Source organism: Copadichromis virginalis, linkage group LG6 (genome assembly GCF_057382275.1).
Source record: "Copadichromis virginalis isolate Kocher_CV1m ecotype Utaka linkage group LG6, C_Virginalis_male_GT1.1, whole genome shotgun sequence".
NCBI classification, from domain to species: domain Eukaryota; kingdom Metazoa; phylum Chordata; class Actinopteri; order Cichliformes; family Cichlidae; genus Copadichromis; species Copadichromis virginalis.
The window spans coordinates 4152688-4177315 of NC_140623.1; the positions used below are offsets into that span (position 1 = coordinate 4152688).

Sequence of the window (24628 nt, forward strand, 5' to 3'; positions counted from 1 at the left end):
ATATGTACAATATATAATAGTATATGCATTTCTGGATGTGTATACTAAATATGTTTCTACGTGTGTGTGTGTGTGTGTGTACACATATTTTACTAATTAAATAGAGTAAACAATAAAATAAAATAAAATAAAATGGGGATCTAAGATGGCGCCGAGTATGGCAGCCTCGTCACGAGTTCCCCCAAGCAACAGCTTTTTTCTGTGTTTAATTTTACTTTTCCTTCATTTTTTCGCGAGTAGCACATGTCTCCTTGTGTACGACCGACAAACCTTACTGGACATAAAAGACGGTCTTTCTTATAACTTTCCGGAGTTCAAGGTTTGCAACACGGATGCTCCATTTTCAGACCCCCCATTCATCTCACCTGAGACGCCTTTGTTCTCTGTCCCTGGAGGCCGCAAACGCCGACGCAGAGGGAGAAGATCTGGCGTTCTGGTTCGACTGAGACGGCGCACTAACAGACCACCGTTACCCAGTTTATTACTGGCTAATGTGCAGTCTCTGGAGAACAAGCTGTGCGAGCTTCGGGCACGGATCTCATTCCAGTGAGAGATGCGGGACTGCTGCGTGATCTGCCTCACAGAAACCTGGCTATCGGACAAGGTATCGGACTCCGCAATACAACTACCGGGGTTCTCTGTGCACCGCGCGGACAGGTCACAGGATCTTACTGGGAAAAGCAGAGGCGGTGGTGTATGTTTCATGATCAAGAACAGCTGGTGTGATTATGCGAACGTGCACCCGGTCAAATCCTTCTGCTCACCGGACCTGGAGTACCTGATGATTAAGTGCCGGCCATTCTGGCTACCGAGGGAATTTACAGCAGTGATTATTACGGCTGTTTACATTCCCCCACAAGCCGACACTGACCGAGCACTCAGGGAACTGTACAGCGCGATCAGCAGTGAGGAAACCGCACACCCAGAGGCGGCGTTTATCACAGCCGGGGACTTTAATAAGGGAAACCTGAAGAAAGTCTCACCAAAACTCCACCAACACATCCTTTTCAACACACGTGGAAACCGGCTACTCGACCACTGCTACACCTCTTTCCGGGATGCGTACAAAGCCCTCCCCCGCGCCCCATTCGGCCAATCAGATCACCGCTCCATCCTGCTCCTGCCCGCCTATAGGCAGAAGCTGAAACGGGAAGCTCCAACCCGTAGGGCGGTGCACCGTTGGACGGACCAATCAGAGTCTGCGCTGCGGGACTGTTTTGATCACGCGGACTGGGAAATGTTTCACGTGGCTGCTAGGGACATTGATGAGTACACAGACTGAGTCTGCGGATTTATCAGGAAATGCGTGGAAGATGTCGTCCCATCCAGAACAGTTAAATCCTTCCCAAATCAAAAACCCTGGATTAACGGAGATGTTCGCGCGGCACAGAGCACCGCCTTTGCCTCCGCGAACACATCGGACTACAAACACGCACATTACCAACTCCGGAAGACGATCAAAGCAGCCAAACGTGAGTACAGGGACAGGGTGGAGCAACAGTTTGACAACCCTCGGAGGATGTGGCAGGGACTAAACACGATCGCAGACTTTAGAGGGGAAACCAGCACACCGCAGACCACGGCCTCTCTGTGTGAGGATCTAAACGTATTCTACGCTAGATTCGACACAGCGAACACCATGAGACCGGACAGTGTGCGCACCGCGGATGACGTCAGTGCGCACACTGTGTCTGAGGAGGATGTGCGGAAGTGCTTCAGGAAGGTGAACGCGCGCAAAGCTACTGGTCCGGACGGGATTCCCGGCCGCGTCCTCAAGTCATGCGCGGCTCAGCTGGCTGGAGTGTTCACGCACATCTTCAACCTTTCCCTCTCTCTGTCTGTAGTCCCAGCCTGCTTCAAAATAGCCACCGTCCTCCCTGTACCCAAATCCTCCACCATCTCCTCATTGAACGACTGGCGACCTGTAGCCCTGACCCCCATCGTAAGCAAATGCTTCGAGAAGCTGGTCAGGGACTTCATCTGCTCTGCACTACCCGACTCACTGGACCCTCTACAGTTTGCATACCGCCACAACAGGTCCACTGATGATGCCATAGCCCTGACACTACATACTGCCCTGTCACACCTGGAGAAGAGAGACACGTATGTGAGAATGCTGTTCGTAGATTACAGCTCAGCATTCAATACCATCGTTCCCTCGAAGCTGGACAGGAAACTGCAGGATCTAGGACTGAGCAGCTCCCTCTGCAGCTGGATCCTTAACTTCCTGTCTGACAGACGCCAAGTGGTCAGACTGGGCAGCATCACCTCATCCCCCGTCACACTGAACACTGGTGCTCCACAGGGGTGTGTACTGAGCCCTCTCCTATACTCACTCTACACCTACGACTGCACAGCCACTAACAACTCCAACATCATTGTGAAGTTTGCGGACGACACTACAGTGGTGGGTCTTATCACCAATGGTGATGAGACGGCCTACAGGGAGGAGGTCAGCGCCCTGACCCACTGGTGTCAAGACAACCATCTCACCCTCAATGTCGCAAAGACAAAGGAGTTGATAGTGGACTTCCGGAGGTGCAGAGAAGTACACACCCCCATCACCATCAACGGCGCTGCTGTGGAGAGAGTGAGCAGCTTCCGGTTCCTTGGTGTACATCTGGCTGAGGATCTTACGTGGTCAGTACACATAAACAAAACAGTGAAGAAGGCGCAGTAGCGCCTCTTCTTTCTCAGGAGACTGAAAAGATTCGGCATGAGCCCCGCATCCTCAGGACCTTCTATCACTGTGCCATTGAGAGCATCCTCACTGGATGCATCACCACCTGGTATGGCAACAGCACCACCTACAACTGCAAAGCTCTCCAGCGAGTAGTGCGGTGCTCTGAACGGATAATTGGAGGTGAGCTTCCCTCCCTCCAAGACATCTACAGGAAGTGCTGCCTGAGGAAAGCGGGGAGGATCATCAAGGACTCCAGTCACCCCAGCCATAAACTGTTCAGACTGCTTCCATCAGGAAGGAGGTTCTGCAGCATCCGGTCCCGAACCAGCAGACTGAGAGACAGCTTCTTCCACCAGGCCATCAGACTGCTGAACACGTCATAGACACCTCACCTTCACTACTGGAACTTCAACATTATGCACTACATACTGTACAGTAATGCCACTGTTTTGCACATGTCCCAACTCAACTATCCCTAATATTTATGATATATTTTGTTTTTATTTGTAATAACTTTGAAAGAAATTCAAGCAAGCTTTTTCCACATTGTCATTATGGAGTATTCTGTGTAGAATATTGAAATAAAAAATAGAAAAATTGGCATTTCCTGTGAAAATGCTGTGTAGATGCTGTAAAGCTGAAGCTGTTTGCTAAAACTAGCTGAAAAAGCTGAAAAGTTGCAAAAAGTGTAAAAACTTTGCAGAAGCATAAGAACTTTGCAAAAAATGTAATTACTTAGCAGAACTGCAATAACTTAAAAGAAACATGATTCTTGGCAGATATTCAATAAAAGAGCAGAAGTTATATTGTAAATATTGTAACTTAGCAGGAACATGGTAACTTCTCAGAAATACAAGAATTTAGGAGAAATACTATAAGATAACAGAAATACTATATTTAGCAAAAATACTTAAACATTACAGAAATACTATGATTTAGGAAAATACTACAATATAGCTGAAATACTCTGATTCAGCAGAAATACTGTGATTTAGCCGAAATGCTGCAATTTGGCAGACAAACTATGATTTGGCACAAATATTATAACATACCATGATTTAGCAGAAATACTATATTTAGTAAAAAAAAAAAACAACAACTATAATTTAGTAGAAACACTATGATTTGGCAGAAATACTATGATATAGCTGAATTAATATGATTTAGAACAAATACTATGATTTAGCAGAAAGTAATAACTCACTTGGAAATACTGGAAAAGCAAAATGACCAGCTGAAAAAAGCTGAACATGGTTAAGTTCCCTCAAAACTAATTGTTGTTCACCTGTGACAAATGAGCAGAAATAAAAAAAAAAAAAACAAAAAAACAAAAACAAGAAAGAACAGCCAACAAATACACACAATTACAAATATGGACACATATGGAAAAGCAAGTGCACAGAGACACACACACACACACACACACACACACACACACACACACACACACACACACACACACACACACACACACAGGATCTCTGCCAGTCACCCAGTCTGAATATATTCAATTTGAATCCTACAATGAGATTTTGCCAAGAAAGGGTCTCTCTCTCTCTCTCTCTCTCTCTCTCTCTCTCTCTCTCTCTCTCTCTCACTCACTCACTCACTCACTCACACACACACACACACACACACACACACACACACACACACACACACACACACACACATTAACTTTGTGTTACACTATCTCATACCGTACATTACCAAATCTCCATTTGCACTATTTGCCTATTTGCACTACTCTGCCTGGTTTGCACTCAATGTCATTTACCCTTATATTGTATATTGTATAGCTTTCTTGTTATATGTAAAATTGTATTATATTATTTAATTTTTTTTACTTTAAAAATTTTTACTTGCATTTTTAATCACTCTTATATTTAAATGTTCATTTTCTATTTTATCTAGGGATTGAGAGTAACGAAGTTTCTATTCTCTGTATGTCCTGTACATGTGGCAGAATTGACAATAAAGTTGACTTTGACTTTGACACACACACACAAACACAGTGCTTCTGTGAAGTTATTACAAGTTCAAAACCTTTTTCAAATACTGACATCAGCTTTTTTCAGCTTTATATTTTCAACTGTATCTATGACAGCTTGGATCTGCCCAATTTGAATCCACCAATCAGAGATGCTGCTTCTGTCTGCTTTGTCAGGCTGTGTAGTTGTTCCTGTCAATACAGCTGCACCCCTTCCTAACATAGACAGCGAGATGGGCTTTCTGCAAAATATTTCTGACATGGAGCATTAACATAACATCTTAGTTCTTTTGCCCTTCTCCCCCGTCCCTCTTCTCAGCTGTTTCTCTTTCCCTCTTTCTTTCTCCCCTTCTTTCCCCCAGTCAAGTCTGTCCCGTATTCAGTAAGTGAAAATAAAATAAACAATAAAAGGTGAATCAAATGGACAATTACAGTAAGGCTGGGATGGTCAATTTGGTAAAGTAAATCTGTTGGGCATCTTTCTTTGCCTTTAGACAATAATTCTGATGGCAAAAGAGCCAAACGGGACAGGCAAGAAAAAAAGCAAAAAAAAAACCCCCCAAAAAAACCCCAAACATAACATCTTAGCAAAAATATTGTGACTTAAGAAAGACATGATATTTTAACAGAAAAACTATAATTTGGCAGAAATACTATGATTTGGCAGAAATACTATATTTATTAGAAATACTATATTTAGCAGAAATACTATGATTTAGAAAAAACACTATGATTTACCATAAATACTAAAAAATACCCGAAATACTATGTGATAGCAGAAATACTATGAGTTAGCAGAATATTAATAACTTAAATAGAAATATTGGAAAACAAATATTACCAGCTTAACAAGGTGGATTTTCCTCAAAACTACTTATTGTTTAACTAAAACAAATTTTCACAAACTTTAGAAAAACAGCCAGCAGATACGCAAAATTAGAGCTATGGGCACATATGGAAATACATGTACAGAGAGACACACACACATACAGGATCTATGCCAGTCAACCAGTCTGAATATATTTAATTTGAATCCACTAATGAGATGCGGCCTAAAAACGGTCTCTCTCTCTCTCACTCTCATACTCACACACACACACGCAAACACAGAGAGATAGAGAGGATGTGAATAGGGGTTGTTAATAGTGTTTCTTCTAATGTCGTGTCCAAATTCATGGGCTGCATCCTCCTGAGGCCGCATTTGTAAACCAACGTCACAGCGACGCGCCAAAGGCTGTCCAAATTCGTAGACTCCTCCGAATGCAGCCGACAAATGCGTCCTCCTTTTCCCCGAATTTGAAGGATGGTCGGGTGTGTCCTTTGTGGCCCACCATATCCCAGAATTCATAGCGCAGCCGAGCCAAACTCCAGTTTCCAACAATGGTGGTCACTACTAAGTTTTAAAATTACTCATACTACTATTTCTGGGTCACAAAATAAACTTTTAACATATTTTCAGGGTAGAAAGTAGCTGTGTAAACATCAAATATCTGCTCGGTTTATCAAGATATTGCATATTAGCAAAAGTGCTTCGACGTTTTCGGAGATGTCTGCTACCCACCAGCTCGATAGCTAGCCGGGAGCCCGAGAGTCACTGAAGCCGCCGAGAACGGCACAACTCCCAGCACATCATTTTCAGATCACTGCAGACTTTCGCTACTCGGGTTAAACGTAATATATAAGTCACTTAGACAACCTAAAAAATTTATTGTTGGGCTTTTTTCAGTGTTTTGTTTGTTTGTGAGTAAATCGGTTTGGCTGCGATTAAAGTTATTAGATTAGATTAGATAAAATAAAACTTTAGGTGGGTTCCTCCTTGGTTTTTACACAGCTGACTAAACGTCAAACAGAAAACTGATTAAACAGAAGTATGAGACGGCCGAGAATTTACGCCAGTGTCCTGTTATATTTTAGATAGCAAGGAGCAGACGACCGAGTTTATTAAACTCGCCGAGACAGCGGTGACGCTAATCAGAAGGCTAGACCGTCCAATTTCACCAGCCATTTACTTCCGGCCTACCCGACCTTCTGAGGACCCGGCCCACATAGACCGCGAAGGCCGGGTCCTCGGGAGGATGCAGCCCATGAATTTGGACACAACCTACGTTTCCAGGTCAGTCAAACAGCCTGGAGCTGCTCAATTTGAATCCACTGATCAGAGAGGCTGCCTGTTACCCCCCTAAACAGCTGCACCTGGTGCAGCCCTTTACACGCACACAGGCACAGAGAGAGTTCATGGCCAAATGATAAAAGGTTAATGAAAAATTCTTGAATTGTGAGTGTCTTCAGGAGTGTCTGAAGATATATTGGCACAAGACAAGCTTCATGTCTTAACTTTGCTTCGTTAAGGAGATATGACGATTTGAAAATGCGTCTCATTAGAGAATTCCAGCGCTGATTTTGAACAAGCTCTCCATTGACCGTCTATGGAGAGTATTCAGACTTTGTGTTGCTCTGAGGAGATTTGCAAAAACCTGTAACTCCCACAACAATGATAGTGACATTTTCTGAAAGCCAGCAAAAATACCTACGTTTTGATGTATAATTTGTGGGGTTTGAGTAGAAATTGAGCGAGTAGCAAGAAGTTGTTCGGACATGAAGAGAAAATTCAAAAAGCTCAAGTGTCCACTCTAAGTTAATTGCATAGCAACCATAACGACGCATGTATTTTCTGAAAAATCACAAAGCTGCAACTGAAAACTTGAAGAGGCATTAAATTAAAACGGTAACAGATATGAAAAAGCTGAATCGTACATGGATAGCCCAATAATTTGAGAACGTTTTAAAGTTTGAATGGCGTTTCTACGTGAAAGTATGAGGATGTAGTTAAGTTTCAAAATCAAGCAAGTTTTAGCAGAATTTTGGAAGTTAAAAAGTTAAAAAAGTATAATAGTAATAAGTACCAAAAGTCATAGCAAGCATTAGCAGAAAGAGCAGAACAGTTGAGAGTTTGAACGGTGAAAAACGGCTGAAAACTGAGGGAGTAGTTAAGCGGCAAAGAAAGCAGCAACTTGAACAATAAAGGATAAAGAATAAAGAGAAACAGGAACTCAATAGTGTGGATGCCTTAAAGCATCCACACAACAACGACAACAACAACAACAACAACAACAACAACAACAACAACAACAACAATAATAATAATAATAATAATAATAATAATAATAATAATACATTTTATTTAAAAATAGCACCTTTCAAAGCACCCAAGGACACTGTACAACAAATAAAAACACAAAAACTGGAAATATACACAATAATAAGAATAACAGATAAAAGTTAAGAGCATACAGAGGTTTAAACATAAGCAATTTAAAACAGATGAGTTTTGAGGGTGGACTTAAAAAGAGGGAATGAACTAATATTTCTGAGGTCAGGGGGTAAGGAATTCCAAAGTCGAGGGGCAGAGCAACTAAAAGCCCTGCTCCCCATTGTAATCAGATGAGCGGAAGGAACAGATAGAGAAAGAGAAGATGAAGATGTGAGGCCGGTGCCTCACATCTTCATCTTCTCTTCTTTAGTACAGATGAACTTCACAGATGTGAAGTTCATCTGTACTAAATCAGAGAGGTATGGTGGAGAGAGAGAATGAATAGCCTTAAATGTATAAAGGATTATTTTAAAATGGATGCGAAACTTAGAGAGGTAAATCTGGGTGTCATCGGCATAGCAGTGGAACTGAATGTTATACTTATGAAAAATGTGTCCGAGTGGAAGAAGGTAAAGGATGAAAAGGAGGGGCCCGAGGACAGATCCCTGGGGCACCCTAGTAAATAGAGGAGAAGGCTGAGAAGTGAAGGATTTTAATTGAATGAACTGAGTGCGGTCAGACAAGTATGATTTAAAGCAGGCTAATGAAGTATGACAGAGACCAATAGAAGCTAATCTGCTAAGAAGAATGGGATGACAGATGGTGTCAAAGGCTTCACTCAGATCAAGGAGAATAAGGATGGAGAGGAGACCAGAATCAGCTGCCATAAGAAGATCATTTGTTATTTTTATAAGAGCAGTTTCGGTGCTATGCAGAGGACGGAAACCAGACTGGAACTGTTTGTAAAGGTTATTATCAGTTAGGTGTAGATGGACTTGTGAAGCAACTATTTTTTCAAGAATTTTGAGAGGAATGGTAGATTGGAGATAGGACAAAAATTGTTAAAGTTGTTGGGATCTAGACCTGTTTTTTTCAGGATTGGGGTAATGGCGGCAACTTTGAAAGAAGCAGGAACAGTTCCAGTGGTGAGTGAAGAGTGAATAATAGCAGATATGAGGGGAAGGAGAGAGGGTAAACTGGCTTTGACAAGGACAGTGGGGATAGGATCAAACTGGCAGGTAGAAGGCTTTGATTTGTGGATGAGATCAGCATATCAATTAAAGACAGAAGTTGAAAAACAGAGAGGAAGTGAGAAGGGGGTGGAATTACGACAGAGGAGCTACATTGAGCATTAGGGACCAAGTCAAGGTGTATTTCATCATTTACAAACTGTATTTCATATTTACTTGGGTTATCTCAATCTAATAGTAAGATGTTTTTGGTGATCTTACACATTTATTAGAGTGATAAATATACAAATACTTTTCCCCAGCACTGAAAAAGCATAAACCATCTATTAGGAGGAATGTATTTGTTATAATAATTAAATCCATGACGTTTCCATCATAATCTGTCTCTTCTCTGTCCATATATACACATAATGCGTGTCCAAATTATTATTTTCCTCTTGACCAATTACCCAGACTTGGGAGAACAAATAAACAAAGGCACTCTCATTAAAAATGTTTTAGGACTGCTCATCACTGATGATCATATAAAATACATAAGGTTGAATTAAGTCATTTAATATATTCAAGAAAATTAAATTCAGGATTTTCTTGCATATTGCTAGCACAAAGGTGCAGAAAGACCTTGCACAATGGTTTGTGTGATGGGCTTTTCTTTTGATGCTGCATTTTGCTGCATTCTGAGTGAACCAGTGAGCACATCTATATTGCCTAACACAGAAAAAAGGAAACAAAATGTCAGAACATGTGGATTAACTAAGTACTATCAATCTTTTTTGTCTCCGTCTATTGAAGGTGTCCATTAGCCAACAGGACGTGTCCTCTTGGTCAAACCTGGAGCAACAGGCAATGTAGGTGCATCAGTATCACTGCCAGTATGCATGTCAATCCTCTTCCTCCACTAGTGTTCCCTACAAAGCCCTCCCAGCAGCACACTGGTGAGTGTATCTTTTTTTTTCATTTTTTAAGAAAATACTGCAAAGTTACAGTTGGTTATTTTACCCAAGCAATTTTGAAAAAAAAAAAAGAGAGAGTAAGAAAAACAACAATTATAGCTGGTGACAGGCATGCAGTAGGCATAAGATTATCATCTGCTTCCACAAAGTTAAATCTGCAGTACTAAGCAGTGTTAATGGTACTGTGGGGTTCTTAATTTTGCATGTAGTTGCACTACTTAAAATCAAACCTCATCACCGAATTCATGTGAAATTAAAGTACTCTAATTAAATCAGCTACTGTTCAACAGTCCAGCCTAGAAGTAATAAATGCATAAACTAGTTTTTCATTATGGCTCTGAAGAAAATGTTTCTAATTTTAGAGATATGCATATTTGTTGTGTACATTGAAGGACATATGCTGGTCAAAAAAGACCGTAATGCCATCCAGAGTAAGAATCTAGTTAGATACCATGTTTTTAAAATGTTTAGTACCAAGTACAATAACCTAATTTTTATCTGAATTTAGAATTTATGTGTTAGGTTTTGTATTGTTGATTGTCATTTATGCTTAGAAATATTTAACCATATATGCTTAGAGGTGTATAATCAATTGTGTAGTGATAGTCTGCAAACTTTGTGTGTATTAGAGAGCACTCTGGGAGCACGAGAGAGGTCGTACCTTGTCTTATTGTTTTATGGTAGGATTAACGTAGCTACGTCTGTTCTAGTCTAAGTGCTTTAACTGCTGGACTTCCTCACCGTGTTATCTAGGGTGAGACTACCCTCTTTTGATGTGTAATTATATTGCCTTCAACGTTCCAGTGAATAGGTTCAAGCTACAAACCTATCATTATGTCTTTAACATGTACCTACAGTAAAACTAATTGTTGTGAGTCATCTGGCATCATGGATAGATAAAGCCTTGTTAGCCTTGATGTAGCCTTTTTCAAAAGGCTACAAGAGCTACATGCCCACAGTGGCTTAAGGGTATTTTCAAAAGTACAGCATGAACTGTTTAGGAATTACAGTTATTTACACATTGTTCCCATTTTAAAGGTTTTTAATAATAATGGATTTATATAGCGCTTTTCAAGGCACCCAAAGCACTTTACAATGCCACTATTCATTCACTCTCGCATTCATACACTGGTGGAGGAAGCTACAGTTGTAGCCACAGCTGCCCTGGGACAGACTGACAGAGGCGAGGCTGCCATATTGCGCCATCGGCCCCTCTGGCCAACACCAGTAGAGTAAAGTGTCTTGCCCAAGGACACAACGACCAGGACAGAAAGCCCAGGGATCGAACCGGCGACCTTCCGGTTACAGATACGCTTCCCAACCCCCTGAGCCACGATTCTTGGATGAAAATCTTTTTCATTCATTGTTTGACTGAAGTCTACAACCCTGTGCTATCATAAATGCGTATCTCCCCCGTTGAGATACTCTGCCAGGACTTTAAGATGAGATAGAAAATAATTCATTTATCAAATATTTGGGAAATTCTTTCGTCACAATAACAAAAGTGTTATATGATATATAACATATATATATGATATATGTACGATATATATATGATGAAGATATGATAAATATATTGTAAAAAACTATTGAACATGATCTAAAATAATCTGTCCTTGAGGAAACAGAGCCAGAACCTTTGGAAACATCTCCAAAGGTTTCCAGTTTGCAGCCAACAATAAAGTCTTCCTGATCAGTTTGCTTACTTTGTGGTATCACCAGCTCTGGTGTTGCTCCCACAGGACACCTCAGCCAAGTCGTCTGTGTAGCCTAGTGTAATTTCTGTGTCTCTCTGCCCAACATCCTCTGTGCCATTTCTGCTCTTCATCCCGTGTTTGTATGATTTTAGGTTTGTTCTTTAGCTGTTCCCAGTTTAGGTTATGTTTTAGTTTTGCCCTTGCTTTTGTTGTGTTCACCTTCTGCAATAAAGCTTACTCGCATCACAGCCAGTGCCAGCAGTTTGGGTCCTTCCTTCACTACACCACACGACTGCTGCCACAGCCGTGACAATAGTTGTTTCTGTGTGGCATGTACTTAAGTTACGGAGTGAATTTGTATCTGAACGGCAGTCTTGGAACTTTTTCTGAAAGCCAGGTCTCAGTGAAAATTAGAGCTCTCTTATTTCTCATTGTGTTGTAATCCTGGCTCTCAGCTTGTCCAGTTTATTTTGCGGAGACCTAGAAAAGGGTTTGGACCCCACTGGGTAGTACTTGACACTATGGCAGACTGCAAAGGCCTGGCAGTGTCTCAATGGAGGAGATACTGCATTTGTGATGGCACAGGGTTGTAGACTTCAGCCAAACAATAAGTGAAATAGATTTTCATCCAAGCATCAATAACAATCCTTACAATATGTTGTGCAGTGACTGTTGAACCTTTAAAAATGGGAACAATATGTAAATACAGCTGTAATATCTAAACAGTTCATGCAGTACTTTTGAAAATACCTATTGAAAGCATGTATTTTAATCACATAATAATTGGACACAGGGTACGGAGCAAAATTACAAAAGTGGTGTCACTGACAAAACACTACATGTACAACAACACAAGCAAATTCAACTGAGACCAAAAAATTCAACAAAGTCAATAAACTGAAAAAAGGACAAATTAGCAGTTTCTATGAGACCAGTTGCAAAGTTCTAGAATCGAAAAGACAAGTTTCATTTTCATCTGCAGCCAGGTTCATGGCAGAAAGCTAGGCTTTATAGTGCAGGTAAACTACAACACCAAAATTCCTATACAACCTCTTTCATGTCATGTAAGTTATTGTGAGTTGACTGTATTGTAGCCTTGTTTAGAAATCTAATGACTATAATGAAGCCTTTGGGCTGTGAAATATTATTGTTGGTATTTAAGGTTAGAGTAGAGAGATTCAATTAGATTAGATAAAACTATTAGAGGAAATTCAGAGTAACCTTACATGATAACACTATTCACTCATAATAATGAGGATGTCTTTTTTTATGTATGTGTGCAGAGTGGTTTGCCCTGGTGCAGGTGTGCGCAGCGGTCAGTTGAAGAATCCGCAAGTTTCTCTGTGAATTTCCCATTACGTCGTTGCGCACTTTGTTCTTGTTTAGGGCTTTTTTTCGCTGTAAAAAGAAGTTTTCTTCCCACGCACAGCAGACGCTAATATTTTTTGTCACTTTTTATGGAATCAAACTCAAAGTAAGGTCAGTACTTCCGCGCTTTAAACGCTGCACGCTCATACTCTCTCCCACAATCGATATGTGATCCATTGTTGAGCTGCACACAGCTGTTGTCACCAACGTCGCACTCGCTTACGTCACTGTCATGAGACATTCTCGCAAAAAAATCACGGTTTTAGTAACGCAGTAACGCAGCGTTCCTACGGGAAAGTAACGGTAATCTAATTACCGTTTTTGCAATAGTAATCCCTTACTTTACGCGTTACTTGAAAAAAGTAATCAGATTACAGTAACGCATTACTGCCCATCTCTGGTGCTAAATCACAACAACAGTCATCTCAAGGTGCTTTATACTGTATAGTAAAGTGCTCTAATAGGATGGTATGGTACAAGGTTAAGGGCCTGATTGTTTTAAGACCTTGTATGTGAGGAGCAGAATGTTAAATTTGTTAAATAATTAACTTCAGTCTGTGAGGAGGACTCACCATTTACATGAACAAATTGGAGTCTATTAGGATAGATGTGATTCAAACCACTGCAGCTCAGTACCTTTAATTCCTAGTGTATGCTCTAATCTTTGTAATAAAATATTATGGTCAGCAGTATAGAACACTGCACTGAGGTCAGGTGAAGCACAGAGATGAGTTCATAGAGGCCATAAACAGATCATTTGTAACTTTCACTAACGCTGTCTCTGTACTGTGATGAGTACTGAAACCTTACTGAAACTGCAAATTAACCACTTTTCTGCAGATAATGAGTTAGCTGTTTTAGAGTCTATATGTTGACCTATAATTAGCTTAGATGGTTTTTAAGCAATGGTTTAATTACTGCAGCTTTTTTTCTTGTGGAGTAGCAAACTCATTTTCCAGGTTAAATGAAGATTTTCTAAATTAGTGAGACACCCTTTCCTCTCTAGCTTATAGTTCATCTGCTTTAAGGGGCATGTTTGAGAGTTATACTAGAGAGTCAAGTACTTTTGATTTTTTTAAGAGGTGTCACAGTATTCAGAGTCATACGCAATGACATGTAATACTATTAACAAAATAATCGACCTCGATGGGAGCACAGTTCAGGTAGTTGCTCTTCACTGTGTTGTCCCATGTGATGTAAAAGCTTCTGTCCCATTTCTGATTTGATAGTTTTTGTCTTCTTTCTTCTTTTTTTTTTTTTTGCATATATATCACATTTAAGTCATCATTAAACACAATTTATTATTTGATGCATGCTCAATCATCCAGGTAAGTAAATCTCCAAAAGTTGATTCTGTTCATCTGAACGTAGCGTTTTCAGTGGGAGAAACGTTTCGTCACTCATCCAAGTGACTTCTTCAGTCTCAGCTGACTGCAGGTTTCATCCAACCTTGTAAACAGTGCATTTGCATTATGACTGAAACCAGCCCACTGAAGGAACAATGGGCTGGGAAGTCAGTTCCTTCATCATTATGCAAATTCTCATGACCATTGATCAAAGACCACTGATCAATGGCCATGAGTACCATTCACAGAGAGTTGGAGAATGGCTGCAATCACAGCATTGTAAGATGGCGAAAGATGTAGTGATGTGTTGGTCGCGAACGGAATGGCTCTTAGAGCGGGACCTTTGACGTGAACGACGCAAGCCAGCTCCTCATCGCGAGCCGTGGGTTGTTGTTTTTTTTTCTTTCTTTCTCTCACCCTCCCTCTCGCACTTTTTTTCCGCTTCACTCTGCATGCGAGCCTTGTGCTTTGCGCTGGGAAGAGGGGGGAGGGGCGGTAGTTAAACTCGCAGTAGCACAGGAACAGAGCGGGAGGGAGAGAGAGAAAGAGAGCCAGGGACAACAACGTCACATTAGAAAGGTATAATAATCCACGTACTCATATGTGTGGGTTACATAGAGAGCAAACAGAAGCATTCTAGCTTTTTAAATGGAAACCTACAACACATACATTAAACCTAACAACTACCACACCCAGACTCATCCATTGGATAACCAGACAAGGAAGCGTGATCCATCACTACACTGCTCTAGAGTACGGTGTCGCCATGCTTCATGCCATGCAGCCGATGCTTTGCATTGCATTGGGTAAGAGTTAGATGCAGCTTCATGGCCATGGAAACCCATTCCATGAAGTTTTCAGTGCACTGTTCTATAACTAATTTGAAGGCCATATGAAGTTTGGAGGTCTGTTATGATTTGGTGTAAGAAAATTGGCCAGCCCCTTGGCATCCCGCTCTGTGATTTTAACGAACCTATCACATCATGGCTGAGTTGCTGTTGTTCGCAGTTGCTTCCACTTTGCTATAATACCACTAACAATTGACTGAAATGTTTTGTAGCAAAGAAGTTTTACGACTGGACTTATGTTGCTGGTGGCATCTTATCACGAAACAACTCATGAATTCACTGAGCTCCTGAGAGCGATCCATTCTTTCAAAGATGTTTGTAGAAGCAGTCTACATGCCTAGGTGCTTGATTTTATGCACCTGTGGCCATGTAAGTGATTAGAACATCTGAATTCAATGATTTGTATGGGTGAGGAATAGTGATGTGTCGGTGGGAAAAGGGGGGAGGGGCAGTAGTTACACTGGCAGTAGCACAGGAACAGAGCGGGAGGGAGAGAGAGAGAGAAAGAGAGCCAGGGACAACAACGTCACATTATAAAGGTATAGTAATCATCCACAACTATTTTCAGTTGTAGATGATAAAGGATTCAGAAAGTTTATTCATGCAGGCCCATATGACAGAGAATGTGCATCTTCTTTTTGTTTTCATATTGTAATTTCTATTTAATTGTGTTGTGGTTTGCAGTGTTTTGTGTTGTTTCACTTTAAATTTGTAAAAGGAAAAAGCTGAAAATTTAAATATTTAAAAGCTGAAATGTGAATAGTTGGTTTTTGTATTATATGATTTCTTTATTACATTTTATGTGGAGTGAATAAATAAAAGTATATTTACGGTACCCTAGAGTCAAAACACGTAAAAACTCCAAAACATGTACAAAAGACAACAGAAGTGCTCCAGGATGCTAGAGCGCAGTGTTGAGCTTTTGTTACCTAGTGGCTACACAAGCCAGCAAGTACCAACGACCGGATTTGGTGTGTGGTAGTAACAGGTAAATTAACTTTTTTTTTTAAAATCATTTGAATATATATATGAGTGCTTGTGTATAAATACACAAACAATATACATATGCTTTCAATTGTATAGTAGCTCTGTTTTGGAAGTTCAGTTAACGCTAGAAATGTGTTTTGGAGTTTGTACGTGCTTTGTCTCTACGGGCCACTGCATATATTTATATTTAAGCATATATAAATAAAACCACTTTTTTTTACATCAGTAATTCCTTTTCCATATTTTTATATTATTGTTAATAATAAATTAATTAAAGCAACAAAACAACCTCAAGAGCCGGTTCGGAGCCGAAAGAGCTGGTTCTCTAAAAAGAGCCGGAAATCCCATCACTAGAAAGATGTACCCTTAAGCCCCCTCCTCGATTCAGAGATGGCTTTTCCCTTTTCTTGTAAAAATGGACAACCGTTGCCTAAGAGAAAATCTGTAGTGATCCCGTATGTGTCAGGAGTATCGGAACAGTTGAGACGCATTTTTTCTAAACACCAGGTCTCTGTGGCTTTTAAACCCCAAAGCACGCTGCGCCAAAAATTGGTCCACCCCAAGGATCGGGTCCCCCGACACAAACAGAGTAATATAGTGTACACTGTTAATTGCCAGGAGGATTGCCAGGATTTATACAGCGGGGAAACCAAACAACCTCTGGCGAAGCGGATGGCACAACACAGAAGAGCTACCTCGTCAGGCCAGGACCCTGCAGTGTATTTAATGGAAATCTATTAATGGAAAAAAAATTCTATTCAATCTATTCTATTCTACCTGGATCTGTGTGAGAAAGTAATTCTGCTCTGTACCAGAAAATCCTGAAGTAGAATGTTTGGCCATCAGTTTGTGCTGATCTATGTAGTTCATGCTAAGTTTAAGTAACCAACTTCATCAGTGTCTCTCTTTCTTCCAACTCTACAGACATATTCTCAGCAGATTTATGTGGCCCCAATAAGAAACTGGACGTGGAAAGTTGTCAGTGTGTGTGCCACCAAACTCAAGACTGTGGTCCTAACCATCACTTGAATCGCAATACCTGCCAGTGTGTTTGCAACTTGCCACCTAGCCTATCCTGCCATGTATTCAACAAGGAGACCTGTCAGTGCACATGCAGCAAGACATGCCCAAGACATCAGCCTCTCAACAAGACAAAGTGCTCCTGTGAATGCAATGAGTCGCCAAATAAGTGCTTCCTGAAAGGAAGGAGGTTCCACCAAGCCACATGCAGGTAAGGAAAGATGTCAGAAGTTCACTACCTTCCATCTGCCGTTTACTCATTTAAAATAACATTGTTGGCAAGAATAATGGGATTGGAATAGATAGAACCTTGTCTTCAATCAACAGCGTGAATATTAAATCTAAGCTTATACATAACCGATTAGATACACCAAAGACTGTTATCAGCCACGTTAAATCAACGTCTTTTAAAGTTTTAGACGCATAGATTTTGTCACAGTTTGCCGAGGCAAACTGCGTGGAGTGTGAAGAGTGGACCCAGGTACAGACATTCTAAAACTCAAACTTAACTGATGATTAGCTGTTTATTAAGGCAGACAGAAAAGTACAAAATAAAAGGGCAAAAACAATGCAAACTAAGCAATAACCTAAACTGGGTAAACTAGAAAGGAAGCACGAACTATGAAAAACCCTGGCAAACAGAAAAACAAACAAAACTCTAAACATGGCAATGATGATGAGCATATATATATGAAAACCTGAACGCAGGACTTGGCATGGGAACAACACAGACGACCCGACAAAGACTGAATGAGAACGCACAGACTAAAGTCCAAACAAAGTCCAAAACAAAATGTCCACCAGAAGCACAGGGGACAGTCCAAAGCTCAGTTCAGTGGGCCAACCCGGAGGACAGCAGCACCAGAGTCTAAACAGTTCTGGCAGCCGACCGTGCGGATGGCAGCGGTGTGGAAACAGTTCTGGCAGCCGACCGTGCGGACGGCAGCGACGTCCAGCTGGTGGCCCGGAAAGTGGTTGGCGATTCCGAGGTGCAGAAGCTGGACCAGGCGGTGCAGAAGCTGGACCAGGCGACGGAGCCGCAGGTGGCGTGGCAGGTAGCTGGACGGGCTCCTCGGGCCTTGCAGGTGGCTAGACAGGCTCCTCGGGCCCTCCAGCTGACGCAGATGCAGGACCAGTAGGGGCAGAGACCACTGGCTGAACAGAAGGCTGAGCGGGTGGTGGAACAAATGACGGAGCTGAACACTGGGGAGATGGCTGAGCTAACGGAAACACAGGAAAATGAACTATGGACTGGGCTGCTAACAGAACTAATGACTGAGCTATAGACTGAAATGCATGCAGTAGTAATGGTGGAGATGATGGTTGTGGACTGAACTCTCCTGAGCCTCTGGAACACAGGGAGGACTGCTGGGCGGGCATATATATATATGAAAACCTGAACGCAGGACTTGGCATGGGAACAACACAGACGATCCGACAAAGACTGAATGAGAACGCACAGACTAAATACACACAGGAGGCTAATGAGAGAAGTGGGAACACATGGCTGACACACATGAACATAACGACGTCACAGTGGAACACAGGAACACCAGACCTCTTCAAAATAAAACAGGAAACATAAGACGCTGACATGACAACCTGAACTAGACAACGTAAGACACAGACATGAAACACATGAAGGGCAAGGGAGACTTAACATGGGTGGAAGACACAAGGGGAATCTAATAACAAAGAACTATAACAACCTAGGCATGATGAAAAATTAACTTAGAAAACCTGAAGGGCTTAAACATAAACTAAAACTCAAAATGCTGGGTCAAAAGACCCAGGATCATGACAGATTTGACTAAAAGAGATCACCAGATGCAAAATATTCAAAAATAGATAGAAAATAGATCATTTTGGAAAGGTTTGTAAAGTTAATATAAGCCTACAGGTTTTCCTAGATCAACATTCAGAGACTTTATATACATTTGGACAAGATTTATGTTCAGACAACCTAACAGTATGACAGAAAGCTCTTTTACATGAGGCATAAACCAAACACAGATGTCCAAAAATAGGATATTGTACCTATGGTCGAGGCTTGAGGTAGCAGTATAAGTTGGAATGATTTATTGCTTCAGGGACGGGTGATGCACACTGAAGAAGAAACCAACAGGGACCAAAATAACTTCAAAGAAAACATCAGTTTATTAGTTTTGATTCATGGTCAATAAACTAGGGAAGGGTTTCCTAGAAAGTTGTTTTTGTTGTTCTGGATGCAGTGTTTTCAGTTCAATTTGATTCAGTTTTATTTATATAGTGCCAAATCACAAAAAATCATTTGCATTTTCAGTAGGAAAAATGCCTGGATTTATACATGGTCCAGATGCACAATGACTAAAACTAGGATCAGATCACTAGCTAACAATGAGTTTCAAGCTCACTTTCATTATTATTAATATGACCATTGATCAATGACCATGAGTACTATTCACAGAGAGTTAGATAATGGCTACAATAAATTTATTTTCCATAAATGATCAAAAGTAAAAGTACTTATTTTCTATCTTTATTATTTTGCAGCAAGGTGTTACCATCAGTGTTATATGGATTAATATTACTGTTGCAGATGTTTAGATTGAGTTTATTTTAAGCACTTAATACTTGATTTAATCGACAGCATTGCATCATATTTTATAAAATCACAAGTTTTATAGTGGCTGTGTCATGGTCCTGAGTCTGGGGACCCAGTGTTTATGACAGTTTCTGATTTTGAATTATCTTTGATTTGGTATCATTTTTGGTACGGTCATTTGTATTTCGAGGTTCCTTAGTTATGCCCCGGTTATATTTGTTAGTTTTGTTACTGTGCCTCCCCTGTGTTCCATGTGTCATGTCAAGTTAGTTGTGTTCTCATGTCTGTTCTTCACTGATCACAGTGTAAAGTTTGCGTCTTACCCTCTGTCTCATGTTTCCTGTTTTATTTTGATAGAGCTGTATCCTGTGTTAGTGTATTGCTTCTTCCCTGTCTTGTTATGTCAGATTAGGCCCAGCTGTGTTACCCTGTTGTCTGAGGAGCTTGGAAAGAAAACCGTCTGGACTTCTTTAAGTTGCTTGAAGACGTTTCACCTCTCATCCGAGAAGCTTCTTCAGTTCTAGGGTCAAATGATGGGGAGTCCCAGATTTAAGCCCTGTGGGATAATCCCCCTGAGAGGGACAAAAGGACCCCCTAATGATCCTCTACCTAATCACATGAGCCAAGGTGTGAAAACGGGTGTAGGTCACAGTCAGCCAAGGTTTCAGGTGAGCTCATTGTGAAACCTAGCCCCACCCTATCATGTGATTTCCTGAGGTCAGATGGCCCAGGATGTGAGTGGGCGTTAAGGCATTTGGGAAGGATCTCAAAACTGGATAGATGGCAGAAAGCTGGTGTTGTAAACCACCAAAGGTCAAGGTCAAGGTTCTTTATTTGTCACATGCATAGTTATTGTCACGGTCCTGGGTCTCCTGACCCAGCGTTTTTAGTTCTTTGTGATTTTCGTATTATTGTACTTGTGTGTGATTTATTCTATGGCTTCTAGTTTTGATCCCTTGCCCTTCATGTCTCCCTGTGTGCCCCTCTGTGTATCTGTGAGCCCTCGTCTCTCCTTATGTTTTATTCCATGCTTCCCCTGCCCATTATGTCTAAGTTCTCCCCGTGCTCTCTCTTCCCCCTGTGTGCCCTCTATGTATTTATGAGCCCTCGTCCCCTTTCGTGTTTATTCCGTGTCTCCCCTGCCCGTTACGTTGGTGTTCTACTCGTGCTCTCTCTCCTCTGTACTTCCTGTTTCACCTCTCCCGTCAGTGTTCAGTTCACCCCGCCCTGTCTCGTTATGATTATCAGTGTCACCTGTGTTCCCCGTGTGTTCCCACTCCCCTCGTTAACCCTCTGTGTATTTCTGTCTGCGTCTCCCTCTGTTCAGCGTGACGTCGTCCCTCATGCCGTGTGTGGATCTCCCTGTGTCTCTCTGTGAGTTCTTAGTTTGTGGTTTCCCAGTTTAGTTTAGTTTGTATATTTGTTCTGCCAGCGAATAAAGCTGAGTTTTGAGTTCATTCCCTCGTGCCTGTGAGTCCTGCATTTTGGGTCCTACTCCTGCCTGCCGCACGGCGATTCATGACAGTACGACGTCACCAGTAATGGATCCGGCGGACTCACCGTGGAAGCGCAGCTCCCGTTTTGACGGGACTCGGCTAGCGCTTGGAGGGCCTCCGTGCTGCCGCTCCTCACTAGCTGCTTACCCTTCGGTCCACTCACCTGCTTCCTCTCCGCGGACGCCCAGGTCTCGCAGAAAACGCTCCAGCCGGTCCCGGGAGGATTACTACGAGCCTGCAAGCAATCAGCTCACGCCTGCACAAGCCTTCTACAAGATGTTAGGGATTATTATCGTGCCGCCCGACTCACCCAGCGTTTCCACTTCACAGCAGGAGCCTGGGACTCTTCTCGACCAACCGCCTAGGGTGAGTGACAAAGTCCCCCTACATTCGCCTTCTGTGTCGAGGGATAAACGTACCGTTTCCCCCAAGGCCGCTAACGTCGGCTTCATGAACTCTAGATCTTCTGTTCCTCCTGTTCCAGAAAATGACAGTATTTATTTTGAGAGCGATCGTTTCCACTTTGGTTCAAAAGACTGTGCTTCTGATGCTCCTTCGGACCCAGGAGTTAAGACTGTCTCATCTGGAACTGTTTATTCTGGAGCTATGTTTATTCAGTCAGCTGCCCGTCCGCTTTCAGCTCAGTCCCCTGCTCAGCAGCCGTCTGTAGCTCAGTCTCCAGTGTCACCTGCTCAGCAGCCACCTGTAGCTCAGTGTCCTGTGTTTCCTGCCCTGTTAGCCCCCCGGCCCGAAGCTCTGTTAGCCGCCCGGCCCGATGCTCTGTTAGCCGCCCGGCCCGAAGCTCAGTCGCCACCTCCACCACATTCAGCCTCGCTTCCCATAGCACAGTCACATCCACAGCCTGACTTACTACAAACCTTATTTCAATCCTTAGCCCAGTCAATAGCTCAGTTGGTAGAGGAATCATCAGCCTTATCGACAGCTCAGTTAGCTCCCTCGCAGCCCTTCACAGCTCAGTTAGCTCCCTCGCAGCCACCCCCAGTGCAGTCTCCAGTGTCCCCAGTGCAGTCTCCAGTGTCCCCAGTGCAGTCTCCAGTGTCCCCAGTGCAGCCTCCTGCAGCCCTGCTTTCCCCAGTGCAGCCTCCAGTGTCCCCAGTGCAGCCTCCTGCAGCCCTGCTTTCCCCAGTGCAGCCTCCTTTAGCACAGTCACCCACTCAACCACCAGCACCACAACCGTCACTACCTCTAGTTCATTCCCCTATGAAGTCATTAACTCCACCACCTACTCCACTCTCACCACCACCGTTACTACAGACATCAGTTCAGTCCCCTGTGCAGTCATTTACTTCTCCACCGTTAGCAGCTCAGGTCCCCGTGTGTCCAGCAGCTCAGGTCCCCGTGTGTCCAGCAGCTCAGGTCCCCGTGTGTCCAGCAGCTCAGGTCCCCGTGTGTCCAGCAGCTCAGCTCGCACCTGAACCTTTGGCCCAGTTCCCCGTAGCAGTGCAGTTTTCTAGCCAGCTTAACATTGAGCCCGGGGTCCCAATCCTCTCTGGCTCTACATCGGCTCCTGCTGGAAGCTCGGATGAGCTCATCCAGGACTCCGCGGCTCCCACGCCGCCATCTACCTCGTCCGCTGGGGGTTCCAGTGAGCCCGGCCAGCACCTCCCTGTCTCCGCTGGAGGGTCCGAGGGGCCCGTTCAGCCTCCCGTCTCCGCTGGAGGGTCCGAGGGGCCCGTTCAGCCTCCCGTCTCCGCTGGAGGGTCCGAGGGGCCCGTTCAGCCTCCCGTCTCCGCTGGAGGGTCCGAGGGGCCCGTTCAGCCTCCCGTCTCCGCTGGAGGGTCCGAGGGGCCCGTTCAGCCTCCCGTCTCCGCTGGAGGGTCCGAGGGGCCCGTTCAGCCTCCCGTCTCCGCTGGAGGGTCCGAGGGGCCCGTTCAGCCTCCTGTCTCCGCTGGAGGGTCCGAGGGGCCCGTTCAGCCTCCTGTCTCCGCTGGAGGGTCCGAGGGGCCCGTTCAGCCTCCTGTCTCCGCTGGAGGGTCCGAGGGGCCCGTTCAGCCTCACGCCGCATCAGCTGGAGGGCCCGAGGAGCCTGTCCAGCCGCCATCTGCGACCGCCTCGTCATCGCCTGGCCCGGCTACATCCGCCTGTGCTGCAGCTCCGCCTGGCCCGGCCTCAGCCTCTGCAGCTCCGCCTGGCCCGGCATCAGCCTCTGCAGCTCCGCCTGGCCCGGCCTCAGCCTCTGCAGCTCCGCCTGGTCCGGCCTCCGAGCCTTCGTCTGCCGCAGCCTCCTCAGAGCCTTCGTCTGCCGCAGCGGCCTCAGAGCCTTCGTCTGCCGCAGCCTCCTCAGAGCCTTCGTCTGCCGCAGCGGCCTCAGAGCCTTCGTCTGCCGCAGCGGCCTCAGAGCCTTCGTCTGCCGCAGCGGCCTCCTCAGCCTGTGCTTCGCCTGGTCCCGCCTTGACTGGTCCCGTCTCGACTGGTCCTGTGCCCACCGGGCCTCGGCCAGTACGCCTGACACTGGAGAGCCGCCGCCGCTGCCTTCCGCGCGGCCAGCCCCCTGAACTGCGCCGTCATCGCCTGAGTGGCCGCCGTCGCCTTCCGCACGGCCGGCCCCCGGACCGCCTTCGCCTGAGTGGCCGCCGTCGCCTTCCGCACGGTCGGCCCCCGGACCAGCGCTGTCATCGTCGCCGCCGCCTCCCGCGCGGTCGGCCTCCTGAACTGCTCCGTCGTCTCCTTCACCGCCGCCGTTGCCTTGCGCACGGCCGGCCTCCTGAACTGTTTCCACGTCTCCGCCGTTGCCTTGCGCACGGCCGGCCTCCTGAACTGTTTCCACGTCTCCGCCGTTGCCTTGCGCATGGTCGGCCCCCTGAACTGCTCTGTGTTTGAGTTATTTTCTTGGGCTCCGGTGTTTGCTGTGCTCTTCTTTTGTTTTCTGTTCCGAGCCCTCCGTCCTGGGCCCCCGCCGCCCGCCCTGGGTTGTTTTCTGTTTGGTTTTGTTTTTCTGTGTTTGGGCTGTCTGGAGCCAGCCCTTGAGGGGGGGGTACTGTCACGGTCCTGGGTCTCCTGACCCAGCGTTTTTAGTTCTTTGTGATTTTCGTATTATTGTACTTGTGTGTGATTTATTCTATGGCTTCTAGTTTTGATCCCTTGCCCTTCATGTCTCCCTGTGTGCCCCTCTGTGTATCTGTGAGCCCTCGTCTCTCCTTATGTTTTATTCCATGCTTCCCCTGCCCATTATGTCTAAGTTCTCCCCGTGCTCTCTCTTCCCCCTGTGTGCCCTCTATGTATTTATGAGCCCTCGTCCCCTTTCGTGTTTATTCCGTGTCTCCCCTGCCCGTTACGTTGGTGTTCTACTCGTGCTCTCTCTCCTCTGTACTTCCTGTTTCACCTCTCCCGTCAGTGTTCAGTTCACCCCGCCCT

The 24628-nt window shown here is 44.1% G+C and overlaps 1 protein-coding gene across 1 annotated transcript in view; it reads left to right on the forward strand.

Annotated features, from left to right (window-relative positions):
* Positions 1 to 24628, forward strand: part of vegfc (vascular endothelial growth factor c) — a 102502-nt gene that overhangs the window by 65053 nt on the left and 12821 nt on the right. Inside the window, exons 5-6 of the mRNA XM_085458323.1 lie at positions 9747 to 9889; positions 17078 to 17384. Coding sequence (XP_085314449.1) covers positions 9747 to 9889; positions 17078 to 17384 — 450 coding nt within the window. The remainder of the gene's footprint in view (positions 1 to 9746; positions 9890 to 17077; positions 17385 to 24628) is intronic.